Source organism: Pseudochaenichthys georgianus, chromosome 1 (genome assembly GCF_902827115.2).
Source record: "Pseudochaenichthys georgianus chromosome 1, fPseGeo1.2, whole genome shotgun sequence".
Lineage (NCBI taxonomy): Eukaryota > Metazoa > Chordata > Actinopteri > Perciformes > Channichthyidae > Pseudochaenichthys > Pseudochaenichthys georgianus.
Genome location: NC_047503.1, coordinates 26,155,957 through 26,183,938, shown reverse-complemented (window position 1 = coordinate 26,183,938; position 27,982 = coordinate 26,155,957). Strand labels below are relative to the sequence as shown.

The 27,982-nt window shown below is 45.5% G+C and overlaps 1 protein-coding gene across 2 annotated transcripts; it reads left to right on the top strand.

Annotated features, from left to right (window-relative positions):
* Positions 1-895: 895 nt before the first annotated feature.
* On the top strand, positions 896-26,631 carry n4bp2 (NEDD4 binding protein 2). 2 transcript variants are annotated; one of them, XM_071202864.1, is made up of 17 exons: positions 896-1,322; positions 1,760-2,759; positions 3,560-3,684; positions 3,842-3,930; positions 4,548-4,624; positions 4,798-4,938; positions 5,955-8,632; positions 8,958-9,043; positions 9,425-9,470; positions 9,700-9,923; positions 21,855-21,911; positions 24,761-24,885; positions 25,013-25,139; positions 25,244-25,420; positions 25,601-25,769; positions 26,261-26,384; positions 26,486-26,631. In XM_071202864.1, the coding sequence occupies exons 1-17, from the start codon at positions 1,058-1,060 to the stop codon at positions 26,529-26,531; spliced, it is 5,556 nt and encodes a 1,851-aa protein (XP_071058965.1). In that variant the 5' UTR covers positions 896-1,057; the 3' UTR covers positions 26,532-26,631. The 2 variants fall into 2 exon arrangements, with proteins under 2 accessions (XP_071058965.1, XP_033936526.1); XM_034080635.2 differs by lacking the exon at positions 21,855-21,911.
* Positions 26,632-27,982: the final 1,351 nt, after the last annotated feature.

Genomic DNA, 27,982 nt, shown 5'->3' with positions numbered 1-27,982 from the left:
CGATCGACATGTTGGAGACCCCTGCTCTAATGGGTCCGACTAAAATGACAAATATCGTTAGTTCCGCCTATTCCGTCAGCCAAGAAATCGTTTAATCATAAACTTTTTCTTTTTTTTTTCATTTTCAGGGGGGCCACAGGGGGACCAAAGTCAGTGTTAGGGGGGCACTGGCCTCCCTAGAACGGCCCCTGTTCTGTACCTCTACTCAAGTAATATTTTTATTGTATTTTTCATACTTTTTCATATGTGCCCTAATACTATAATATAGAACAATTCAAATAATTTGTTCTGATTACTTTAAAGGCTTGAAATCGTGTATGGAAATATTTAAGGCAGGTATCTATCAACGACATTTTGACACTTTGAGATCTCATGAAAAAGCATACTTTTTTCAATTATGATTTTTCAAACGAGAGTAAAAACGCGTATGCTATTTAATAAATGTCTCATGTGTGAAATGTTTTTTATTTAATATGTTGGTATTCATCACTTTTCAACTTGTTTGTGTTCATGTTATGTTCATGTTAGAATGATTATAGACAGTTTCCTATCATACACATTTGGTGTTTAGGAACAAGGTTTTTTGTGAAATATATTGAAATGTATATATAAAAAACACAGGAATATGAAAAGAAAAACAAACAAACGTATCAGCCAAACGTTTTAATAATAATAAAAAATGCATAGACAGATCTAAATAAAATGTCCCCCAAATGAGATGCAAATGTCAGTAGCGGGCACAAATAACACACTGCTTTATCAAACCAAAGTAACACCACTGTCATTAACATCAGTCCAGGCATTGTTCCGAGGGGCAAACTCGGGCAACCTTTTATTTTGAAGTGCTGTCTTGATTTCCGGTTTGCACATTTCAGGCGGACTTGGCACGATTCACACTATCTGATGTATTTCCACCACTTGGAGTGCTGTTTAGATATTCTAACCTTGAGTTGTTGCACTTTGGTTACTCTCACCGACTCTAAAGAAGCATGATTTCAGCTCCCGGACACCCTTTCTGTACCTTTTCTGCTAGTTAGTTAGCTCCGTGTAGCCGCTAATGCGAGGGGACGGTGGCTCCGGTATGCCTCGGCGGAAGAAAAACGGCCAGAGCCCGGCCAGAGTCCCAGGCGGCGGGCCGCTGGAGGGGGGGAGCCTCAACCGACTACCTCCGGGATTTGACGGTGCCATGGCCAACAACTTTGCATCCAGCACTTCGCTCTCCAGCTCCGAAAAGGAGAACATCGTCCAAAGCATGCAGGAGATGTTCTCACACCTGGACCCCGAAGTTATATACATCGTGCTGTCCGAGTGTGATTTTAAAGGTAGCACTAAACACGGAAGACAAACCTGCTGTGTGACTATTTAGTGTGTTAAACCAGTTAGCTGGGTAGCTTGTTAGCTGTGTATTTCTGACAGATATTTACTACATGATATTACTGCATAGTCCCATTATTATTGACAGTATCAGCAGTCCTCTAAATAAAACTGCACCTTGCATTCCTTGGCTCTCCAGCCTTTTCCACCTGTTGTGCCTTTTAGAGTCCCGCACTATGTTCCTGAATAACACATATATATATATTGTATGTGTCAGACAGAATCTGTTACTTATTATTTGTATTACACTTTTAAAACTTTTAAAAATGTTTTAATTTTGTCCTTTAACGATCAATTCAAATTGAATACAGCATTGCAACATTGAATCATGACTTGAAACCCCACTCTTTTTGGTGTCTGTGGTGTCCCTCTTTTTGTGTTGCAGTTGAAAATGCAATGGACTCTCTCTTGGAGCTGTCTGTGGCTGCTGAAGTTGCAGCCCCTATGCCTTCTCATGTTTCTGGCTTTGAGCTCACAGCTGCAGCCCTTCTCAGACCGCTTCACTTTTCTGAACCTAGACCTGACTCCTCCAAACCACCTCAGCTGCCCTCTCCCCCCTCCACCAACTTCCTGACAGAAGAGCTGGACTTGCTTGTCGATCAGGAGCTAGAGACACTAACCGCACAACAATGCGCTAAGGAAGATCACCACAGCAGCCCGTATTTATCTGTTGGTATGTCCCTTTCCTCTTTCCCTCCACCACAATTCCCACAGCAGGTCCTCCCTGAGCTGCTTCAGTCCAGCATGCAACCTGGATCTAGAGGATCCTCTGGAGGTGGCCCAGTGGATCATATTTCCGGAGCCTCCTCTCCGCTTGACCAGCTTAGCATTTGGGAAGATGAAATGGTTGAGAAACAGCAGTCGAGGGTGGATTTTACACATCTGATGACACAGAATCCTGCAGACAAGACTAAATCTCCTCTGGACCTGGCAGCCTCGGGACGTCCCTCGGCTTTCCAGGTGTATAAAAAGCAAGACCCATTGCACACTCTACCAGACAGCGCCAGGGTCATGCCCTCTAAAGCAATAGTTGGAGGAGCGAGATCTAAGGTAAACACGTTGAATCAGGAACCTCTTGGCTACATACCTTTGCCCTGGAACCCTCAGGCACCAGTGTTTTCTCCCCGTGTCCATGGAAACCAGGGGCCAGCCTTCATTACCCCTGTGGCTTCCAACTGGCCCAGGATGCCCAGGCATGCCTCTCCCTGGCTGAGTCAGAGCCCGGTCGGCCAGGCACCACTCAGACCTTCTGCTACTATCCCAAAGTCCTGGGCACTGTCTGCTGGGCCACACCCCCCCCCCCAGTACAGCAGGCTACGCTTGGAAGGGAGGGTCCTTGTGTTGTTACGCGGGCCTCCAGGATCTGGGAAGTCTACCTTGGCAAGGTGAGAATGCTGGGATACTCCAAAAAGCAATACGCTTTAAACTCTAGTAACATATGCTGGTATGGGTCAATTTAGGATTGTATAACATATTTTGATAGAAAACACAGGTTCAATTGATGTGGTGCTGTCTGTCTTTTTCTCATGGAAGAACATTTAAAGTTGAGCCTGCTTTAAATAATACAGGAATTATCATCTGTTAGAAAAATATCACTCATCACCGGCTTGAGCTTCAATATCAGGATACATGTATTTATTATCCTTGCAAGAATGGATGTAGTCATCACATACAGAGCATATGGACAGGTACAACTAGTTCCTGAACAGTGTCCTTCACATGCTTACATACAAGAGGCTGTTACACAGTCACAAGATGCAGAAATACCGGTTCAAAGCAGTATAGAATGTTTTGTTTAGATTACCTAAGGCCCACGTCAGAAATGATCATCATGTTTGTCATATGTCTATCTCCATAGAGGCTGATTCATGATGTTAATCGTTGTCACATAGCTATCACATGCCTAAAACAGTGTGTCCTGATGCTTTTCTAGGTAATCATACATCCTGTTACGTACACAGCTACGTAGGGACTTTGTTATCATGTGCTATTCTGATATTGAAAGAGTACATTCAGTGTTTTCCCAACATTATCAAAAAAACACACACAATGTTGCTCTTTTTTGGTATTTATAAGTTACATATTATTCTAACATGAATTGAGGAATGTTATAAATACTGGAAAACTATCTGGTAAAGTATATATGCATGCAATTTGAAATCGTGAAATGTATGTGTTTCTGCAGAGCCTTGTTAGAGCACAACCGAGGTGGGGTTATTCTGAGCACTGACAATTATTTCACTCGTCACGGAGAATATCAGTTTGACCCCACTGCTCTGGGGGAGGCCCATGAGTGGAACCATAAACAAGGTAAACGACACACACCAACAGCTATGATAAGATTTGATGCATCAGTAACAAGTCAATAGTTTGTTTTATCTATGTCATGGATTGACATTGTTTCATTTGAGTGCTGTGTGTAAAATGACAAGTGCTCTGTTTCTCTTGTGTGAACTTTATTCCATAGCCAAGGAGGCATTTGAAAGGGGCGCTAACCCCATCATCATTGACAATACCAACATGCAGGGCTGGGAGATGAAACCCTATGTGGCTCAGGTCAGTCTGCTCGCCTGTTTTACATAAAGCATGGTTACTCAACTGATTTTGCTGTAACAATAATTGTTTTGGAGGAGAAGTTCATAAAACTCAGCCTGATGAATACTTTAGTACTGCAGAGATAACCTTCAGCTATGTCTCGGTTTTGTCCTGTAATTGAATTATAATACTGTCTGATTAGCCATGTAATGCATTAATGTATTACTCAAAATGTACATACTGGAGCACGTTTCATTGCATCACTTTTACCTTAATAACATGTCCCTGCCGATGAATCCCCAGGGCTGTTTCTTTCTGAGCTGTCTTATGCCTTTTAAAGATGAAAGGATATTATTGTCATATGCACATTAGCTACAGTTTAGTTATGGCAATGAAAATCTTAAAACCCAAGCACCTCCAACAATGCAACATATTATATATATATATATATATAGGATATAAGACAAAAACATTCTTATACCTATTTTATCAGGTGGACAAAGAATGTAGTTCTTAAACAAATATATTGTTGGTGTACAAAGCATTTGAGGAAAAGCTGGTTTAAAAAGTTGCTGGACTTAGTATAGATAATTTTGCTCTGAACTGTAAAAAAATGGTTGGTCCCCTGTCTGTTGTAGGCACTGAAAAATGGATACAAGGTGCTGTTCCGAGAGCCGGACACTTGGTGGAAGAGCAAGCCCAGAGAACTTGAGAGGTGAGGGAGAGGGAATAATTACTGTAGCAATCTGTTTTTTCTGTAGAATGAACTTGGATTATTTTGTTGCACATAAAGGAGCGAAATGCTGTTGTAGATTATTGTATATACCCCAGATGTGTGTTTTGTAACTCTGTTAATGTGTTTCTATGTTTCTCTTCATGCATATGCAGACGTACCAAACATGATGTGCCATTGGAAAAAATCCGACGCATGCTTAATTCTTATGAGCGCTACGTCACAGTCCAGTCCATCATGGGCTCACAGATGCCTGAGGTGAAACAGCGGCTCGCAATGGAGAACAGAAGCCCACAGTGAGTTGTGACACTGAATGTTTGTATTGGAGACAGGACGTTTACTTTGTATCACATTGAATTCAGTTTTGGCCCATTGTGTCTGACACAACCTGCAAAGCTTATAATTGATTTATTTATTGAAAGAGTCCATGTCAATATTGTCAAAGTCAAGTAATTCAAACAGTACTGAAACTGACTGAGTGTAGTCTCAAAGAGCACAATATTAAGATTATTTCTGAGAACTGATGAAATCTAAACAATTCATACCAATCGTATCATTATTTTTTAATTTCACTGCATTACAACCATATCTAGTCTCTAGTTTCTACTGGTGACTTTACCTGCACATTTTCAAATAAAAACAAATGAGTATTAATTTGGCATATACATTTACATAAACATTTCTCAATTTTTCCTACTGCATTTAGCGCTCCATTACCGTTTCCCTTAAGTGACCTCACTTACTCCGCTGAAACAATTCCAGTGTTCAATTGCTAACCTAGTTAGTTTTCTTATTTTTTTTTGCATTTTGATTGTGACTGCATATATTGTATGTACCTTGTCACCATGGGAGATGAGGGTTCTCCCTCATTGTTTTTTTCAAGTTTCCTAATCAAAGAAAGTAAGAAATGGATAATCTGAGTTTTATAATTGCACAGAAGGTTGTAAAACCCATTGTGGTCAATTAACATTACATTACAGGTCACTTGTTAGACGCTTTTATCCAAAGTGACTTACATACTCAATACTGTGGGCAATCCCCACAGGAGCAATTTGGGGTGAAGTGTCTTGCCCAGGGACACAACGACATGCTGACTGCAGTGGGGTTTGAACCTGTGACACCCTGATCCGAACACCAAGGCACAACCCACTGCACCACACGCCTCCAATTAATGAATATCAATCGATTTTTTGCTCATCTAATAAACGTAATTCTTGCAACATCATTGGCCTAAATCAGACCAAATGTTGTTATTTTTCTCCCATAATGACTTATTTTAATTGTACCATTTAATATATTTCGTTTCCTCTAGGCCGGTGTCTTCTGAAACACCTCGCCCTGACCTTGTGGGGCAGCCTGGATTGACTGATGGATTTAAGCCCCGCCCTCAGCTGTTTTCCTCTCTCCCTGACGTATCATCTATTGGTCGCTCTGGTGAAGTGGGCATGCTGGAAGATGGCCCCAACGAATATACGGAGTCTCTAAATTTACAACATACAGAAAGTTTTACGGAACACCCTGAAATAAATGACGAGGAGGATAATATGGATTTGGGCGAATTAGATTCTGAGTTGGACGCCCAGATAGATTCAAATCTTCCAATAGGAGATCAGAGAATCCCTGACTGTATTGTTGAATCTGTAATGAGCGAAGGTCATCATGGGGATGAATTGTCCGTGGCTTTCTCTGAGTCTATTGCACAAAGAGTGAGGAGAGAAAGGCCAAGCAGGAGGTCTGATTTTGATAGGTCGGAGCCTGCAGATGTGGTGAAAGATACTAACCAATCAGACAGCGAGGCAAAGGAGAAGGAAAAATCAAAGGAAGCAGAAGGGGTTGAAATAGTGAGGGATGGGAGAGAGAAGGGAAGGCCTTACATGTTGGATTTTGTAGGAGATTGGCCTTCTGAAGGGTCCCTGGAGCAGAGACAGGTGAGGAGAAGTGAAAAACATGAAGAAGCAAATGGGAAGAAAGAAGAAGTGTCTCAAGAAGCTCAGAAAAAGAAAACAAAAGTGCAGTCTGGATCAAATGTGACAGAGTTTCAGAAGCTTCTTGATCTTATTCAGACGGGAGTAGCTGACATTCAGACCGACTCTTCCCGTTCGTCCTCTCTTTCCCCAACCCCGAGAGAGGAATTGGAGAAAGAAGAAGAGGCAGCTGGTATATTTGGGGACTCCCATGAAAGTAGATCCAATAGAGAGGAGAGTCAACTAAACATGACTCAGGATAACTGCAGCAGAGCTGAATTACCTGACTGTGTGTTAGACTGGAAGGCAGCTGACTCTGCGAAGGTCAAGGACTCGAGAATAGATCATTGGGAGGGACAGAAAACTGAAAACGAAGCTAGTAGAACAACAGGAGGGAATGTGTTAGAGATGGGAAGTGAAACAGGCTCTGTAGATGTGATATCAGCTATCCCAACAAATCCCCTCTCTGATCCAATTGCTAGTTTACTCCAACCCTCCAACACTGTGGAGGCAAGTGTATGCCATGATGGACAAGCAAGCCACAATATTGAATGTGAGGTAGGCACAGAGCCTGAGACAAGTGTTGAGGCTGATCAGAGTCATGTTAGTGATGCGTGTCAGAGTCCTGTGTGTGAAGGCTCTGTAGAAACAGAGAGCAGTTCCATCAGTGGAAGCAGTCAGGAAAGAAGGCTGCGCCCCGGTCGTAGATCAGGGAAACAGTGCAAACTAGCCCTCACCTTCACTCAAAACTGCCCTGCTTCTTCAATGAACAATCTTGAAAGTCCCAATACCTCAACCCAAAGTATAAACAGCACTCAGGATAGTATTAAGACATATATTGAACCTGACAACTGTGACATTAGCCTTAGTATTAAACCAAACTCTGATCTGTCCATCAAGTCCAATTCTGAGACCCAGCTGCAGCCTCCTTCCGCTCTTCCTCTGGTAGACGGAGGCCACCACACCCAAACTGAACCTCAAGACTTTGCCCTCTTATGGCGTCTCAACCATAAAAACAGCAGTGATGATGCAGTGGCCACCGGGGACATCACAGTCCTGTCTGGAGACTCCTTTCGCTTCGCACCAGAGCGTTCCTCCGCCGTCTCTGCAGCTGTGGCAGTTCACCACTCTGGCCAAAGAGAGGTGCCCTACCATGTGGCGCATGAGAAAGGCACACAGGTGGAGGAGAAAGATATCGGGTCAACTCAAGACCAGCTTGAGAGCCTGCGCATCCTCAGCCGCCATTTCAAACTGGTGAGTTTCGATATGTTAGAAGATCTGTATGACAAATGCCATCAGGACTTGGAATGGACGACCAACCTGCTGCTGGACTCCGGAGAGAGGTTCTTCAGAGAGGACGATGGTGGGAGAGAGGAGGAGGATGGTGGTGGGGATGATGATGAGCAGATCACATCCAGTCTGTTTGGAGCGTTGGACAAACCTGTAGGAAATAGCTTATGTCCTAATGCTTTAGACGAGCATCACCCTGAAGGTCAGCCAAAGGGAGAGCAGCACAGTGAGCAGTCAACCTCTGACACAGTTAGAGAATCAGATGAGAGCAACAATAATACTGATGTGCTCAGTTTAGGAGGTGCCGCTGTTCAAGTTCAAGTTCAAAACAAAGAGCATCCTGATACAACCTCACACTTAGAAAGATTTCTTCAAACAGAACTCAGTCTTCCTCATGGCGTAAACGAAGGAGGGAGATGTGGTGTCACTGAACACAAGGTTGCCTCAGAAGCTGTTTTGGAAGGTGGCGTTTGGGGTCAAAGCTCAGAAGACGGAGTAATAATTGAAGAGTCAAGAGTTGAGATTGAGGAAGAGATTGCCAGCATGGAAGAGGTTCACCGGCTGCTGCAGGCTGAGTTAGAGGAGAGTGAGCAAAACCAGAAGGAGAGGAGTGAAAGGAGGATCATGGAGGAGAGGAGGAGCAGCCACATGGACATTCAGAGTGTGGAGCTGAAACTACCCACGGAGCTGGCTCTGCAGCTCACTGAGCTGTTTGGACCTGTAGGAGTAGACCCAGGTAATTAAAAACAGAAGATGCATATCATGTGATAGCACATTCACCAAAGACGAGGAATGACATGCATGATTTTTGTAATTTGCCCCGCCAAATGTTGCAGCTACTGATACTGTTTTAGGAGTCAGTAGAAAACGTAAGGGGACAGTTTGTCGTTTTTATAAAATGATAAAGGATTCTGTATGCAGCTGCCCTCTGAATTGAAATGTAATACACTGCAGCAGCAGGCATTTTGTGTTAAGCTGAACCAAAAAAAGAAGCATTTATACTACCCTGGTATTTAAAACTGACAAAAGTTTATCTATCCTCTCCTGTCAACAATATTCAGGATCATGCCCAACTGATGATTATGCAGTAAAGATGGACCTGCACCTGGCCAAACTGCTCCACCAGAAGTGGAAGGAAACCATTCAGGTGAGCCTGTTAAGAGCCATTATAACAATTGATATGTTCATAATAACAAGATGTCCATTGACAATGTGAAATGCTTCTCTCATGGTTATCAACATAATCTGCAGCTCCTTTACAGAGCTTTACTCATCAGTTATTGCAAGTTTCATATTTAACAGCAATACTTAACCAGCATCAGTTCTATCTATGCAATTAGAATTGTGTGCATTTTTGTATCGGGACAGTGCACAGCTTCTTAGCTGTCCCAGAGTTAGCTATAGGCTAATTTACATTTGTAGTGCCTTGGCAGGAAACACAATTACATCTGTTATATCCACCCTGATATTCTGCTAATTGTGAGTCTATCTCTGTTTTTCTAATTTGACTGTGAATGCTGTTCTACAGGAAAGGCAGAGACATGCAGCTCTTTCATTTCACCTGCTTCAGGAAAGTAAGTACACACACACACATTTCAAATCTATGGAGCACCATGTACGTGCACCAATAACGGCATATTTTGCTCAACATATTATTACCTCAGTTACAGTAACACTCACAGACCTTTCATCTGTTGATTTTATTTACTTTTATTTGTGTTCAACCATATTGTCCCACTCAAACAGAAATGTAGTTTGTTTTTCACACAACATAATTTTGTTTCACAACCTATGCATGTATAGGTTCAGCACACTGGGGAGACTCACAGAAGTCCAGATCTGGATCTCGAGAGCGATCACAGGCAGCAAGTTTCCTGATTAGTGCGGATGGTTACGAGTCACTGGACAGCCAACCAGAGGCCGGCACTCCGATGCCATACATGGACCACTGGAACATGTCCCAACCACATGTGTCTCTTAGAGATATAATCAAAGAGGAGCAGGCTTTGCAGGAGAACGTGAAAAAGGTATCACATTTCTTTCAATCCTGTTTTGTGTAATACATGTCATTTATATTAATAAAATATGAGTGTTTATTTATACACATTTTCTTTAGTTTTTCCAAACTATTCCTCAAATTGTATTCTTTTAGTTTTTGTTTCACACATTATTTCTGCAGTTTAAAAGTCCACAAAGTCTCTAAATTTGAAAGCATGTGGCTTCATGTATGTATGTAACGTTATGTCACTTCTGTTAAACATATCCATAGTACATATTTTATTGTTATGCTACGCACAAAATTCTTTATTATTCCGCCGGGTTATTTTGCGCTGCTTCTTCTCCCACATTGAACATCGCAGAAACTCCGTTCAAACATCAAAACGTTCAGCTCGGTCGAGAATCAATGACTATTACTTTTATCATTCATAACTTTCATAATTCCAGAGATACATCCCATTTTTAACATGGAAATCAATGGAGAAACTCTTCAGACTCCAACAATCTTCATGCAACTTTAACTGCTCCTTCTTCAACTGCTAACTGCTCCTTCATACTTTCACTCAGACACCTCATTCCAACTTTTAAATGTCACACATCTTTCTGACATTATTCGTGTAACACAACTTTTAAATCTGATTCTTACTTTTACAGATATTAAACATTGTTCAGACCTTAGTAAAGAGGCCTTCTTCAGATTTTAGAGTGCGTGCTGTCACAGCTAGAGTGGAGGACAGATTTAATTTTGCCTTCATATGTTCTTTTAAACCTGCCATAATTCCCAAACCCTACATTCCTGAGACATAATTTTTCATGACAAATGTAGGAAAACATCTCGTAGCTTGAAAGATAAAAAAAATTAAGCAAAATAATTAAACAAAATGCCTCTTGAGGGCATGAAGTGACAAACACTTTCAACATGTCTCCATTAAAACCCATTGTAACTTCAGCCTCACCTTTCCCCACCACAGCAGCCACACACCTTTAGTTAATCTGCCAAAAAAGCCACATTATTAACGCGAAAGTACACTTCAGAGGCTCAAGTTCCTTGACATGCTTCACGCTTTGAAATTTCACCGATATCTGTTGCGGTTCTTCAACAAAACGTTCACATGTAACAGGTTTATCTCTCATTCAGAACAATGAAAATGCTTTCCTCTCACTGATTACCATGGAAAGCTTTGATCTCTGGACACGTCGTTAGCTCAAATATAAGCACCTGTGTCATGGAACACGATTATGTCATAACTCTAATTGACATAATTAGAGCAGCAGACTAATGACTGGTCACTGGAGTGTAACAGACTGTCTCAGCCTATTATTTTCCATCTGATGGAGACTTCATACTGACTTCAACATGTTCCACATATTTTAGACATTATTGGTGACGCATGCTTTTAGTTCTAAAGTTTTCAGTTAAAATATTCTGCTGCTTTTTCATGCATTTAGACTTTTATTTTCTTGTTCTTATTTCACATTCAAGTCCCCTCTATTCATGAACCCTTTAAATTACTCAGCCACACAACTTATATACCATATGCGACTGTTGCTTTGTCAGTTAATCTTTCAAATACAAGGTTGCTTGTTTGATTCAAGCTCTTGTAGTCAATATGTCAAGGTATTTATCCCTAACATTTTCTCAGCTAACTAATGACACACACTCAGAGGATCTTTATAAACGTTTTAAGTATTGCACATCTTTAAACATCCATCCATCCATCTTCTCCCGCTTATCCGTGATCGGGTCGCGGGGGTAGCAGTTCCAGCAGAGAGCCCCAAACTTTCTTTTCCCTGGCCACATCAACCAGCTCTGACTGAGGGATCCCAAGGCGCTCCCAGGACAGCGAAGAGATATAATCCCTCCACCTGGGGGGGGTCTACCCCTTGGTCTCTTCCCAGCTGGACGTGCCTGGAACACCTCCCTAGGGAGGCGCCCAGGTGGCATCCTTACTAGGTGCCTGAACCACCTCAACTGGCTCCTTTCGACGCGAAGGAGGAGCGTTTCAACTCTGAATCCCTCCCGGATGACTGAACTTCTCACCTTATCCCTAAGGGAGACACCAGCCACCCTGCGGAGAAAACCCATCTCGGCCGCTTGTATCCGCGATCTCGTTCTTTCGGTCATGACCCATCCTTCATGACCATAGGTGAGGGTAGGAACGAAAATGGCCTGGTAGACAGAGAGCTTTGCCTTCTGGCTCAGCGCTCTTTTCGTCACAACGGTGCGGTAAAGCGACTGCAGTACCGCTCCCGCTGCTCCGATTCTCCGGCCCATCTCACGCTCCATTGTTCCCTCACTCGAGAACAAGACCCCGAGATACTTGAACTCCTTCACTTGGGGTAAGGACTAATTTCCTACTTGGAGTGGACAGTCCATCGGTTTCCTGCTGAGAACCATGGCCTCAGATTTGGAGGTGCTGATCCTCATCCCAGCCGCTTCACACTCTGTTGCGAACCGATCCAGTGAGTGCTGAAGGTCGCAGACCGATGAAGCCATTAGAACCACATCATCTGCAAAAAGCAGTGGTGCAATCCTTAGTCCACCGAACTGAAGACCCCCTCCCCCACAACTACACCTCAAAATCCGATCCATGTATATCACAAACAGGATTGGTGACAAAGCGCAGCCCTGGCGGAGGCCAGCCCTCACCGGAAATGGGTCCGACTTACTGCCGAGGACCCGGACACAGCTCTCGCTTTGGGAGTACAGAGATTGGATGGCCCTGAGTAGAGACCCCCTCACCCCATACTCCCGCAGCACCTCCCACAGCACCTCCCACAGTAACTCCCTGGGAACTCGGTCATACGCCTTCTCCAAGTCTACAAAACACATGTAGTAAGCGTACTCCCAGGCCCCCTCCAGGATCCTTGCGAGAGTAAAAAGCTGATCAGTCGTTCCACGACCAGGACGGAATCCGCATTGTTCCTCCTCAATCTGAGGTTCGACAATCGGCCTGACCCTCCTTTCGAGTACCTTGGAGTAAACTTTCCCGGGGAGGATGAGTAGTGTGCTGCCTCTGTAATTGGTGATCCCCTGTCATACTCCAGCTCTGCCTCTAACATAGAGGGTGGAGTTGTCGGGTTCAGGAGTTCCTCAAAGTGTTCCTTCCAACGCCCCAACACTCCATCAGTTGAGGTCAACAACGTCCCATCCTTACTGTACACAGCTTGGATGGTTCCCTGCTTCCCCCTCCTGAGGTGTCGGACAGTTTTCCAGAACATCTTTGGTGCCGCCCGAAAGTCCTTTTCCATGTCTTCTCCGAACTTCTCCCACACCCGCTGCTTTGCCTCGGCCACGGCTGAGGCTGCTGCCCTTCGGGCCTGTCGGTACCTTGCAACTGCCTCGGGAGTCCCCCGGGATAACAAATCCCTGAAGGCCTCCTTCTTCAGTGGGACAGCTTCCCTGACCACCGGTGTCCACCAGGAAGTTCAAGGGTTACCGCCCCTTGAGGCAGCTAAGACCTTGAGACCACAGCTCCCTGCCGCAGCTTCGGCAATAGAGGCTGTGAACACTGACCACTCTGGTTCAATGTCCCCAACCTCCACAGGAATGTCCGAAAAGCTCCGCCGGAGGTGTGAGTTGAAGGCCTCCTGAACTTGGGCCTCCTCCAGACGTTCCCAGTTCACCCGAACGACACGTTTGGGCTTACCAGGTCTATCCAGAGGCTTCCCCGGCCACTCGACCCAACTCACCACCAGATGGTGATCAGTTGACAACTCCGCCCCTCTCTTTACCCGAGTGTCCAAAACATACGGCCTCAGGTCCGATGATACGATAACGAAATCGATCATGGACCTTCTGCCTAGGGTGCTCTGGTACCACGTAGACTTATGAGCATCCTTATGTTCAAACATGGTGTTTGTTATGGCCAATCCATGACTAGCACAGAAGTCCAGTAACAAACCACCACTCCGGTTCAGATCAGGAGGGCCGTTCCTCCCAATCACGCCCCTCCAAGTGTCTTCATCATTGCCCACATGTGCGTTGAAGTCTCCCAGCAAGATTAAAGAGTCCCCTTCAGGAGCCCCATACAGGACTCTTTCCAGGGTCTCCAAGAAGGCCGTATACTCTGAACTGCTGTTGGGTGCATAAGCACACACAACAGTCAGAGTTTCCCCCCCCCATAACCTGCAGGCGTAGGGAGGTGACCCTCTCGTCCACTGGGGTAAACTCCAACAATGAAGCACCCAACCGGGGACTTGTGAGTATCCCCACACCCGCCCGGCGCCTCACACCTTGAGCAACTCCGGAGAAGAATAGAGTCCAACCCCTATCCAGAAGTAAGGTTCCAGAGCCGACGCTGTCCGTAGAGGTGAGCCCAACCAGATCCAACTGGTAACGCTCCACCTCCCGCACAAGCTCCGGCTCCTTCCCCCCCCCAGAGAGGTGACATTCCACGTCCCCAAAGCCAGCTTCTGTCGCCCGGGTCTGGTCTGTCGAGACCCTCTGCTTTCACTGCCACCCTTCTGGCAGCGCACCCGACCCCATCGCTGTTTCCCGTAGGTGGTGGGCCCGCGTGGCGGAGGTGTTGCCCACGTTGCCTTTTCGGGCTGTGCCCGGCTGGGCTCCGTGGCAAGCCCGGCCACCAGACGCTCGCCGACGAGTCCTCCTTCTGGGCCTGGCTCCAGAAGGGGACCCCGGGCTTCCTCCGGGCCGGGTATCCTCACTTCCTGTGTCGTCTTTCATGAGGTCTTTTGAACCAATCTTAGTCTGGCCCCTTGCCTGAGACCAATTTGCCATGTGAGACCCTACCAGGAACACAAGGTTCCAGACAACACAGCCCCCAGGTTCATCAGGGCACACAAACCTCTCTTCCACGGTAAGGTGTTGGTTCTTCTTCTTTAAACATGACTCTTATAAATCACTTTTAAAACCAGCGATGCACTACAGTGTCAGCTTTTCTAAAATAGAAATTTCAATGTTCACATCTTTCTAAATTATTCTACTTTTCAATGACCTACAAATAATCCTAATAATAATAATCACATTTTCAATCTTCCACCTGTTCATCTTTTTTGGTCAATTAACAAACCTGTTACAAATGTGTTCAACAAATTTGAGCCTTTGCCACATTTATTTGATCACCATGGAAACCTTTGATCTCTGGACACGTCGTTAGCTCAAATATAAACACCTGTGTCATGGAACACGATGATGTCATAACTCCAACTGACATGCTCAGAGCAGCAGACTACAGATAATGGTTAACACAGCTCTACATCAAATCTGATGTTACGTAATGTGGTGTTACTATGGCAACGCATCCTTCGCCATAAAACAGCAGCAGACTTCAGATAATGGTTAATGGTCCTGCCCTCAACAGCTCAATTATGGGGTGTCATCATATGCCGTTTCCATGGAAACAGCATCCCTCGCCATAAAACACGATGTCGCTGTAACTCCAATGGACACGGTCCGATCGCCCCCCAAACTTCGCTTGTATATCACCGGTCCATGCCTCAACAGCTTTATGCCAAAACTGAGATCTCACCATAGACTGTTGCCATCGAAACCCATCCCTCGCCATCAGGGGCGGACTGGGGGAAAAAAGTGGCCCGGGGATTAATTGACAGACAGGCCCACTTAATGCGCGGCATGTATCGGCCGGCTGGTGACGAAAGTATGTTGCGTAACAAAAAACCCTATGCATTCTATGTTATTTTGGACAATTATTCATATAGTAATCACATTACCTGAGCCCTTGAGTTGCCTAACAAAATAGTTACAGCATATATTTAGTGATTTTAATGTTAACGATCTGTGTCGGTCTGGGGCTCACTAACAGCGGCAGCTGCGGAACCGGGATCCCACGCCGTGTCAGGCCGGGACCCGGTGCCGGCAAGAGACGCGGGAACGGAGCCCCACGCCTTACCAGGCGGGAGCTCCCGGTGAGACCTCACCATGGTCTCGCCCGCGGAGGATGTCCTGGAATTAGACTACATGGAGGATGACGAGGACACCTCTGAGTCCCTCCTGTCTGATTCGGATGAGCAAGAAGAAGATATCTTCATGTCATCGGCTCAAACGGCAAAGCCGGGACTGATGGCTCCTCTCCCGGGCGATGGCACACCAGCGTCGCCCTGTCTGAGCATGGACCTGCAGGCCGCGTGTCAGCGCACTGCGTCCAGGCTAGACATCCCATGGCCCGAAATGGCCAAGGAGACCGCCAGGTCCCGTTACGAGGGGAAACATTCTCCCCAAGCAACGAGGACAAGGAGGCAACTCCTCCCGGTCTTCCCGGAGATGTTGGATGAGGTCTCGTGGAGAGACCGACCCTTTAGCAACAAGGCCCCAATCCAGGGTGCCTCCTCCCTAGACTGCGACGGTATGGAGAGGCTCGGCCTGCTCCGCATAGCGCCGATGGAACTGCTGGTGGCAGCCCACCTCCTACCGAGGATGGGCCCGTCACCAAGCAGGAACCCCACGCTGCCAGCAAAGGTGGACCGTTTCCAGTCGACCATGGCTGAACGGTCCTACAGAGCCGCAGCGTTGTCCGCCAGGGCTCTGAACGTTTCCTCACTGCTAACCGCATACCAAGCGGAGCTCTGTGAGGATATGTTGAGTAATCCTGGACCGGCCGTTCTGGAAGAGTTGGCCGCGGTCACAGACATTTGTCTCCGTGTCCAACGCTGCGCCGTCCAGGCCACGGGCAAAACAATGGGGATCATGGTGGTGCAGGAAAGAGCTAGATGGCTCAACCTCACCAACCTCCCAGACCGGGAAAAGGAGGATGTGCTTGACATGCCCATCGTTCCCGAGGGGATTTTCGGCTCCGCTCTTGCCTCCATGCAGAGGAGATGCGAGTCGAAAAAGAAGGAGGGACGAGGCCCTCCACCTCTGCCTCCCTCGAAGCTGCCCCGAACCCTGCTCAGTCCCCAGCCCAGGCAGGGGACGAGGGCGAGCTGGCCTAGAAAATCTCCGGTTCCGGCTGCAGCCCAGACCCAGAATTTCGGCCAGCAGTCGAGGAAGAAGAAGCGAGCGGCGTGACAACCCCTCCTTCTCCCCTCTGTGACAGAGCTGGAAGTCTACGGTTCCCCAGCTCTAAATGTGTTCCCGCCGCTCCGAGAGATGCCTCAACACCATCCTCAAGTCTGCATAAACACATGTCACACACTTCTTGATTTTTCTGTCATAAAACATTTTCCGCTGACGCATCCAGGCTTCGAGCCAAGGGCGCAGCTCTAAAAAATGAAAATAAAAACAATAAACAGTCCGTCAACTGTTCCCCTTCTGAGAGCAGCTACGGCCTCTCTCAAAGGGCGGACAATTGACGGGTCTGTGAAGGCACCACCGGCACGCGCATGCGCAGTGCCGGCTGGGGGCTGTAAGGGCACTACCGCCACGCGCATGCGCAGTGCCGGCTGGGGACGTGAAGGCACCACCGTCACGCGCATGCGCAGTGCCGGCTGGGGACGTGAGGGCACCACCGTCATGCGCAGTGCCGGCTGGAGCTGTAAAGGCACCACCGTCACGCGCATGCGCAGTGCCGGCTGGGGTCGTGAAGGCACCACCGTCACGCGCATGCGCAGTGCCGGCTGGAGCTGTAAAGGCACCACCGTCACGCGCATGCGCTGTGTCGGTGGGGATTGTCGAAATGGGGCACCACAGTGCTCAGACACTGGAGGGCCTCATAACACAACAAATAGAGACTCAGAGGGGAAGAGACGTGACATCTCAGCTGGCTCTAAGGAGCATACAGCGGGAGATGCTCACGACATCTGCTTGGGTTTCTCAAGACAGTTACACAGAGCTACAGACTCCAAGTCACCGTCACCCCCCCTCGCTTCTCGGGCTATCTGTATTCACAATCCCGGAGAGAGTCAACCCATATTCTGGAGAGAGAGATTATCTCTCTCCTAGAAAGGAGGGTTTTATCTATAATGCCCGCCGAGCAGAGTCAGATTACGCAGACAAATGTCCTCGTAAGGCACCTGCTCAACATGGGTCTCATAATAAAACTAAACTAATAGAGTATTGGTTATTATGAAATGCGTAGTGGCACTACGCCACTGGCCGCACCCGACTTTTCTAGTACGGGGCGCGCCTACGGGTGCTGTCCTTTCACGGTAGGTGGTCACCACGGACCGTGAAAGGACAGCACGTTAGGGTATTTACGAAGATCGCCCGGTGAGGGGTCTCTGGAGCAGAGACCTCCAGCGGGCGCACGTAAATCACCCGGAGCTTTTAGCGGTGTTCCCCACCCTAAAACGCTTTCTGCCTTCTCTCAGAGGACACCATGTCCTCGTGAGGACAGACAACACGACCACAGTATCGTGTATGAACTGCCAAGGGAGGTTGCCTTGTCTCCAGTCACACACACTGGCACACAAACTGATCCCTTGGAGCGGCAGACGTCTCCTCTCTCTGAGAGCGACGCATGTACCAGGAGTGATGTACCTCGGGACAGAACTACTGTCCAGAGGTGCACCACTCTATGCCAGTGGTTCTCAAACTTTTTCTGTCAGGCTCCCCCTTTGGAGAAAAAAAAAAGTCGGGCCCCCCCAACACAAATAGTCAGGCTCAGTGGCGGCGCCAGGGATTTCTTTTGGGGGTGCTGTGGGGTAGCTTGACGTTTCATAGAGGGTGCTCAGACATTTAGGGTTTCCCATTAAGTTACCGGGCGCTACAGAGGAATGTTCAACTGCAACACTCCCCATGCATACGTACCCGCAACTGTTACAATGAAGGCTCGATAATCAGCTCACGGCATATAGGTGTAAGCAGGGGTAAAGTGTTATTTTTATAGGTGGTGTGTGGATCTCACATAGGGGGGTCCGGGGGCAGCGGGAAGATTCATTTTTAAATATTGAAGTTAAAAGCATCAATCTGGTGCACTTAGAGAGCAACATGAATGGATACCTCTCAACACCCATTTGAAACAGAAACAGATTTACTTTTTCTTTATGGATATTTCACAAATCACTCCCTTTTAAACTTGATTCTTTTTTTACTGTCATAGTATTTCATACCTGTTTTTCATTTTTTCTCTTTTTTTATAACTATAATGATCATATAAACGTGTGCCTCGGAAATAATTGTTTCCATTAATGGTGACCAAAATGTTTGAGACCCACTGAGATAACACTGAGAGAGTCCAAAGCTCACTGAGCCTCTCAGTCTGACAGGAGAGGACTCTCCTCCACTTTCAACTCCTTATATCTGTTAGCGTAGCTCGCTAGCACCAGAAGCTCACATCAACGATCTCCGGTACCGGTGCGCTTTCTCTCTCTCGCTCGCTCGCGCACACAAAATGGCTCGTTACACACACACACACACACACACACACACACACACACACACACACACACACACACACACACACACACACACACACACACACACACACACACACACACACACACACACACACACACACAGAGCCGAGCTTTAATGAAACAGAGAGACCCAGACGTAATAGTACTGTATCATGTTATTTTCGAATCAATAATTTTTCAGATTATGATTTTTTTTTTTCTTGAGAAACACTGCTCTATGCAGACTGGACTCCACATCCAAGGATCGTGAGTCCGCTGTGGATGCGTTATGGCAGAGCCGCGTTAAATCTGTTCGCATAAAGAGAAAATGCTCAATGACAGCTGTTCTCTTTAATGCACGATTTAAACGCACCGTTAGGCGTGGACGCAATCGTACACGATTGACCTCCGGGTCTTCTGTACGCGTTCCCACCCCTGGCTCTGATACCCCCAACTCTGGCCAGAGTGAAGGAGCAACGCCACACATGTGCGGGCAGCCATGGCAGCCCCCACTACGCAGGGACAGATTGTCTCAGGCGGGGGGGGGCGATCCTTCACCCACGCCCAGAGCACGGGGCACTATGGGCCTGACCCGTGAGTGGTACAATCTGAATACAGTGGGACTCCCTCAGAAGGTGATAAATACTATTCAGAGTGCGAGAGCTTCCTCCACCAGGTCTCTTTATGACTGTAAGTGGAGGGTGTTTGAGGAGTGGTGCCTTCAAGAAGGACACATCTCTTTGCAATGTCCTGTCGGGGTGATTTTATAATTTCTACAGGACTTGATCGATAAACACAGAGCTTTCTCCATGATCAAGGTGTACCTGGCTGCTATTGCTGCATGCCATGTGGGCTTTGAGGGTAAGACGGCTAGCCAACATCCTTTGGTCTGCCGTTTTATGAAGGGAGCTCGCAGGCTCCTCCCTGTCTCCAGGTCGCTGGTGCCCTTATGGGACCTGGCAGTGGTTTTAAATGGGCTCAGAATGACCCCATTTGAACCCCTGGAAGGAGCTTGCATGAAACATCTGTCACTCAAGACAGTGCTGTTACTGGCTCTGGCATCCGCCAAGCGGGTCAGTGATATTCATGCGCTGTCTGTACATCCTTCATGCACTCAGTTCGCCCCAGGGCAAACGAGAGTGTTGTTGAAGCCCAACCCTGCCTTTACACCAAAGGTGGTTGGTTCGTGTACCCCAATTGACATTGAGGCATTTCCTCCGCCGCTGGTTTCCTCCGGGGAACAGCAGCAGGATCTGTTGTGTCCAGTCCGTGCTTTACGCACATATATGGACAGATCAAAGGAGCTTCGTCTTAATGACCAACTCTTTGTGTCCTGGGCTAACCCTCACAAGGGTAAGCCTGTTACTAAGCAACGGCTCTCCCACTGGATTGTGGAGGCAATTGCTTTGGCCTATACGAGTCAGAGTTTGCAAGCACCTTCGGGTCTGCGGGCTCACTCGACTCGGGGCCTGGCTACATCCTGGGCTTTGTTCAAGGGTGTTTCCATCCAAGACATCTGTGCAGCGGCAAGCTGGTCCTCGCCGCTCACTTTTGTCCGCTTTTACAGGCTAGACGTCTCCGCTCCAAGCGTGGCCCGAGCAGTGCTGGGCACCTTGTTGAGTCGGGACTCTACCTGTTAAGTTCTGGTTGGTTGGTGATTTTCGAGATAAGCTCGTCTGGCAATACGGGAGCTACAATTTCCCATAGTGAGACATCGAACGGAGTGTTATGAATGAGAACTATAGGTTACTTACGTAACCCTAGTGCTCAGAGTAACATGAAGTGAGATGTCTCACCAGACGGCCCTCCTTGCTATGGTGAAGCGAGAAGAGGTGCTTATTTTGAATGACGCATGCGTCGTGGCGCAAGCTACTTATAGGGGGTGATTCCCTGACGTTGACGTCAAGATCACCAGCCAATCAGGATTGGCGTAATGAGATTGATGCTTCTGTTTGCTCCGCGATGAGGCGCATCCCATAGTGAGACATCTCACTTCATGTTACTCTGAAACCTGGGGTTACGTAAGTAACCTATAGGTTACTAGTGTAAGCATTGTGTTGAGCGGTCATGTGTTGTGAGCATGCGCAGTCTGTCCTGGTGTGGTGAAGGAGAGCGTGGTGTGACTGTACAATAATAAACGGAGGCGCTATCTGGGACGCTCCAAAAAGTACTAAGTTCCTGAGTTTTTGTTACACAGAAGTATCATTGAACACCGCGGACGTTACACTAGTATTTATCATGTAAACGGGGAACATGAATAACCCGATCTCTCTGTGCTCATGTAAACACCATGATGTCCATCTAGAGCTGCAGTCAGTGTGTTTTACTGGAGCCTCAATTCGATAAGAGATTATTTTCTGAGTTCTTTAACTTTAACTCTCTCTCAAAATGGTAATGTGCATTATGTTTTAATTATACTTATCATTCAGAAGCTTTTTGTGTGTGTTTATGTTTTACTGAGTGCTTATAGGCAATTTCCATCCCAGTATTCAGTTAACTATTTATTTTCTGTGCACATTACATAGACTAGCTAATATTCTACCTACTGCTTGGGACTTTGAGTCTTCAAAATGTCCAATGTCACAGACTGGGACTTACTTTAGAGTCAGTTGTATTTACATTCAGTATTACTTGTTATGATTCAATGTGAAAGAGTATACTGCTCAATAAATAATTATCACTTCACCACCTCTCTTGACATCTAGGCGCTTGAGAGTGAGTCAGAGGCAGAACACAGGGACATTGGAGAGAGGTCCATTGAGGTGAGTGATGAAAGGGAAATGACAGTTTAGAGTAAATTGTGATGTGGACTCTCATCCCAGAATGTTAAGGAAATCAGTGGGGATATTGAACAGGAAGCAAGGGGCATCATATGGCCAATATGGACAGAAGAGCAACATTTATTTGAACATTTAAGTCGATACCATTCCTAGGTGAACTTAAAGGAATGGTCCACTCATTAGATAATTAATCAAAACTTCAGTATTTAGTGAAACGTTATGTTTAAACCATACCCTGAAGAAATAAGCGATATTCCCCGGTAAATAATGATTTTATAGCTCTTTTTATCAAGACCTGTATATTCCGTCTGGCCGCCGCCATGTATGCCATTTTCAGTAGTCACGTGATGGTCGTGACGTCATCCATGCGTTCACTTTGTCAACACACGGAAACATGGTGGAGTATTTCAGTTCGGACTCGTCAGCAGAGGAACAAGTTTTGACCAATGTGAAGAGATTGGATGGGGGAATTCAGCCATACATATCAGTATGACAATACGACACCCTCTGTCCTAAGACCCTCACATCGTACAAGGAAAAACTTCCGAAGAAAACCCACAGTTTAAAGGGAACATGGGAGAAACCTCAGAGAGAGCAACAGAGGAGGGATCCCTCTCCCAGGACGGACAGACGTGCAATAGATGCCGTGTGTAAATTGAAAAGATAATACATTTGCAACATAGGTAGTCCAAATGTTTGGAAATGCATGTGTGTATAATGGGAAGATGATATAAGATACTATATGTATGCATGTAGTACCACCGTTGCTAGCGATTCCCTCTCTAGTTTAGCATACTCAGCTTCGTTGTCCCTGGCCATAGAATCACGATTTTATGGGGCCGGAAAAACTGGGGGGAAATACACACTAGCCGGTACTACGCTATATGGAAAGGCCACCAAAAACTGTCCTGGCCTGGACGTTAAAACGGGGCTAGCTGCTGCAATGGAAATGCGCTATAACATACCTTATTCTTACTCCGAGCACTACTTCTGCTCCTCCGTCGCTTCACACTTGCAGAGGGCGATTTCTCTACTGGCCGAACTGGTGTCCTGGTCGGTGATGACACCAGAAAGACCGATGGTACTGCATCTCCATTGAGTAATGGTTGTTCTTTAAATCCCATGTTATGTTTGATCATACTCTCAGAGTAGTCGTCCGGAAATGTGAAATGTTCGCTGCATACATGAGCCTGTAAATCTCTCGGTTCGGGCCGGCCACATTTCGCTAGCCACTGCCTCCGAACTTCTTATGCTTACCTTTTGGCAACAGATGGAACCGAGCATTCCGTGGATTGTTCCTATCCGAATTATGGCAATATTTCGCGATACAGTGAGGCATATTTGAAGAGAGAAACTACAGTAAATAACATGGAGATCAACGTGTCTTCGAAAACCAAACGCATGGATTACGTCACGTCCGGGAAATGGCGGCGCCCACAGTGTTGATGTTATTTCGGTATATAATCAGTTTAAAATCACTGATAACGTCATCGGATTAAAAAAAAAAAAGAGAGAGACTGGCAGAGACTGGTCTGTTTTATCGGATGATAATTTTTAAAAAATGAGTGTCATGAGCATACCATTCCTTTAACATCTGTATGGAGTCAGATCAGTCTCAATATTAATAAATGCTCACAGAAGGATTCACAAATGTATTTTGCGATTTATATATAAATGACTCTCCACAACAATATCTCTCAATGCACTGACAAATATTTATTGTTGTATATAAATGTACAAAAAATGGGCATTTAAACTGCTTTTTATTCATTCAAAGATGGCTCTCAATTAATAATCAAATATGTTTCCTTTCTTTACAACTGGATGAAATTACAAAATGTACCCATCATTTTCCTCATGCTAGTATAGTCACATAAAAGTATCAAACCACCTGTTAAAATGCACCAGAATACAGGAAATCAATTTTTTTTTCGTGGTGGGGGACCCCCACATCCCCCGTTAAAAATGTCCCCCCCACATTCAGGATGCTTCCTACGCCCATGGACTTGGTCCCACCTCTGCTGTATACACAAAAGCCTTTACGCTTTGGAGCTTGTTTATCCATCTGTAAGCAACTGCCAGCTAGGTCTCTCAGTCACTCACTCCTGATCGTTCACTGCGCAGTGACAGCTGCTACGGGCCTGATGTGTGAAATTGAAACTGATAGATAGAACAAAGGTAGCCGATCAAAACGGCCCGGCCCAGCCCAGCCCAGTGGGCCACATCCCGCTTGGCTGGGCCGGAACACTTACAAATGTGGACCGGTAGGATTCAGGCAAAAAATAAATAAATAAATTTGGACACGGTCCGGTCGTCCCACAATCTTCACCTGTATATCACCTCTCCATGCCTCAACAGCTCTAAATCTGACATCTCACCATATGCCGTTTCCGTGGAAACTCATCCCTCTTCATAAAATGGTGGCGGTTTTCTCATAACTTCAATGAAAATGCTCCAAACGGCCCAAAACTTCACAGGTTTGGTAACGATCCAGCCATCAACGCATCTAAGCGTATTATGGGATGTCATCAAATGCTGTTGGCATGGCGACAGATCATTCGCCATCAAGTTAGTTCAAAAGTTTGCAGTTCAAATATTCTGCTGCTTTTCACTTTCTTTTCTTCTCTCATCACACATTCAAGCCCCCAGTGTTCATGTATCATTTCAATCTAAATTCTTCACTTTCTTCTTACACATTACATTTCGGCATAGCAGTTTAGCGTCAGCTTTTCAGCATAAAGCATTCCCACTAGCAATTTCTTCAGGAATTGCATTCTCTAGTCTGGTTTGTTCCCCACATCCTAACCTCTTTCCAAACCTCTTCCTCTAAGACCAGACAAGGCCGTGCAGACCTAGACCTGCGTGATGGAGCTGCCATGTTGAAAGAGAACCAGCTGTTCGCTCTCTTCCCCACCATTGACAGACATTTCCTCCAGGACATCTTCAGAGACCACAAGTAAGAACATTACATTGACAATGTATTTGTTTGATTTGTTTGACAGAGACTCTATTATCGATTAAACATGTATGTGATGTGTTAAAGTACAGTTCCTTACTCTGTTTATTTGTTTATTCTTGCATAGTTACAGCCTGATCCAGACAGAGCTGTTCCTTCGCTCTCTACTAGACGAAGGGCCCGTAAAGACAGTAGTGGCCCCCGAGCCTCCTCGGTCCGACCACCTCAGAGCAGCCAGCAAGGAGCGGGAGAAGGTACTGGCAAACACCAGCATGGAGATGAAGAGATGTGTCCTTACTGGTTACTGGCTTTGCTAAACTGCTGTGTGTTTCTCTATGTCCCCTTTTAAATTTTCCAGAGGCAGAAGCCCCCGGAGTCAACCGTACTCGACTATCAGGATACGGAGGACCCGGACTACCAGGACTTCAGGGCCGAGGCCAGCCAACAACGGGAGCGACAGCTCGAGTGTTTCTCCAAGGCTGCTGAGGCCTACAAGCAAGGAAGGAAACAAGTTGCTTCATTTTACGCACAGCAGGTGAGGCGCTGGATGTCTTACAATAATATTTTCACTCGTAAAGCAATGTCTTTTGCCCAACACTGTGGGGGGAAACATTATCATTTAGATCTTCTTGTATTGTCTCTTTGAATTTGCAGCTCTTATTTTATTTGTAATCCTCCACTCACAGTTTATGCATTTGCATCACCTCTCCTGTAGGGACACCTGCATGGCCAGCAGATGCGTGAGGCCAATCACCGAGCAGCAGTTCAGATTTTTGAGAAGGTTAACTCATCGCTGCTGCCCAGCAACATCCTGGACCTCCACGGGCTGCATGTCGATGAGGCCCTGCAGCATCTGGTCCAAGTGTTACAGGACAAAACCACAGGTAATTATGAGGGCTCTCCTATGCTGTATGTTTAACAATAATAGTCATTGGAAGATTTGAAGATAAATTAATTTTTTGTTAATGTTTTAGAGCATTTTACACCTTTTTTATTTGTTAGTCCAAGTTGACCCATGATAGGGAATGAGGGGAGATGCATGTGGAATGACACATTTAATGCCACTTAAGTCATAGCCCACCACTGCCACTAAAATCCAAAACATTTTCCTGCATTTCCTTCTGATCAGTCTCACGGTCCTGATGTGGTAACCCTTCTCTTTTCAGAACATTTGGCAACATATTTTGCTAAGCATCAAGATGATAGATGTTGCAAAATACAGAAATGACTATCAAGCATTGATAATCAGAATATCTTATCAAGGACACTTGCAGAAGTTTGTGTTCCCGTCGCTTTGTCAAAGTTTGTGCGAGCTTCTCCCCTTAACTGTATGGTGTGTGTTGGTTTGTTTTTCTTTGATCCTCTTTCTGAGTAGACTGTGAGCAGGGTCTGTGTCGACCTCAGCTCTCTGTCATCACAGGAAGAGGGAACCACAGCCAGGGGGGCGTGGCCCGCATCCGCCCTGCCGTTATAGACTACCTCACCAACAAAAGCTACAGGTACACACACACAGAAAACACACACACGAACACACACAAAAACATACAAGCAGAACATGTTCATCGTCACCCACCTTTTCTCCTATCTCTTCATCTCTCAGGTTCACTGAGCCAAAGCCAGGTCTCGTGTTGGTCTCTTTGAAGTGAGAAGAACCGGGTCTATTGGATTCAAGCTTAAGCTGCTATAGAGGACAACATACACATGTACACACACACACACACACACACACACACACACACACACACACACACACACACACACACACACACACACACACACACACACACACACACACACACACACACACACACACACACACACACACACACACACACACACACACACACACACACACACACACACACACACACACACACACTTCTACAACGCTACATATACAATTACTATAGTTTATACAGTACAATACACTCAATTTGTTTTTGGTACCTTTTTTATCTTGCTTTCTCTCTATGTTCACTCCATAAGTCGTCTTAATCTTTGGGAAATTTAGGAGAATTTGGGTTGAATCATAAACTTGATTCAGATCTTAAAAGAGTTTTAATTTGTTAGAATAAATTGAAACACAAATAAGGTATTTTTAAAGCAGCTGTAAAGCTAGAATGTATGTACATTTTAAAATAAAATAATTTTTAGTGCTGCAGAATATACTTTATGTTTATCTTTAAGCCTTTTTAAGATAATTTTAAAATCGAAATCCCTTTTTGTTTTGAAGGCTTGATGTTGAATAAGGTGTTATTTAATTGACTCATCTGCAGTAATGTTTGAGACGTATTATGAGGATTTTATCAGACTTGAATTATGATTGCATGCTGTCTTCTTGGAGGTTGCTCTCTAGGAATTTAAGTATTATGGCATCTTTTATGAGGCACTAAAAAGTATGGATTTAATCCTCCATTAAATGCATGCGATCTATCCAGATGCTAAGGAGAAGGTTTTGTGTGTCTCTTGGTTTTAGTGTTTCACATTCAGTTCTTAAATATTGTTAACATCCTCCTTTTAGAGTTCTGCTGAACATAAAACGGCAACTGCTTATTTTCTTAAGGCCGAACCAAGCTTAGCTGCTAATATGTGGAGATTCAAACTCAGGAAAAGATACATCAGTGTTTGGTTTCCTTTTTTCGAGGCCAATTGACGTACTTCTCCAGCCTTTTCATGGTAGCTAGTTGTTTTTTAAAGCGTTGTGCCACATTTTTATAGTAGTTGTATTCCTCAGGTTGCTTCTCGATTTTTGTAGATTTAAAAAAAAAATCCTCTGTTTTCTATCCGTGTGATATTTTTCATATTGGTCCAACAACAATGTTGAACAATTGTACTGACTGTACATAATGTTGTTGAATTAATTGTAAAGAGAAATGTGTATTTTTATATTCATTTGTTCAAATGGTTTTACAGATAATATTGTATTGTGGAATAAACTCACATTTGTTTACAATTCATGACTACTGCATGTATGGCTTTACACCAGAAACACATGTGTATCTTGTATTTTTTTATTTATTATTAAATATCACTAAAATAACAACCTAACAAACAATAAGCTACAGGAACATGAACATGAAAGGAAAAAAAAGAAAAA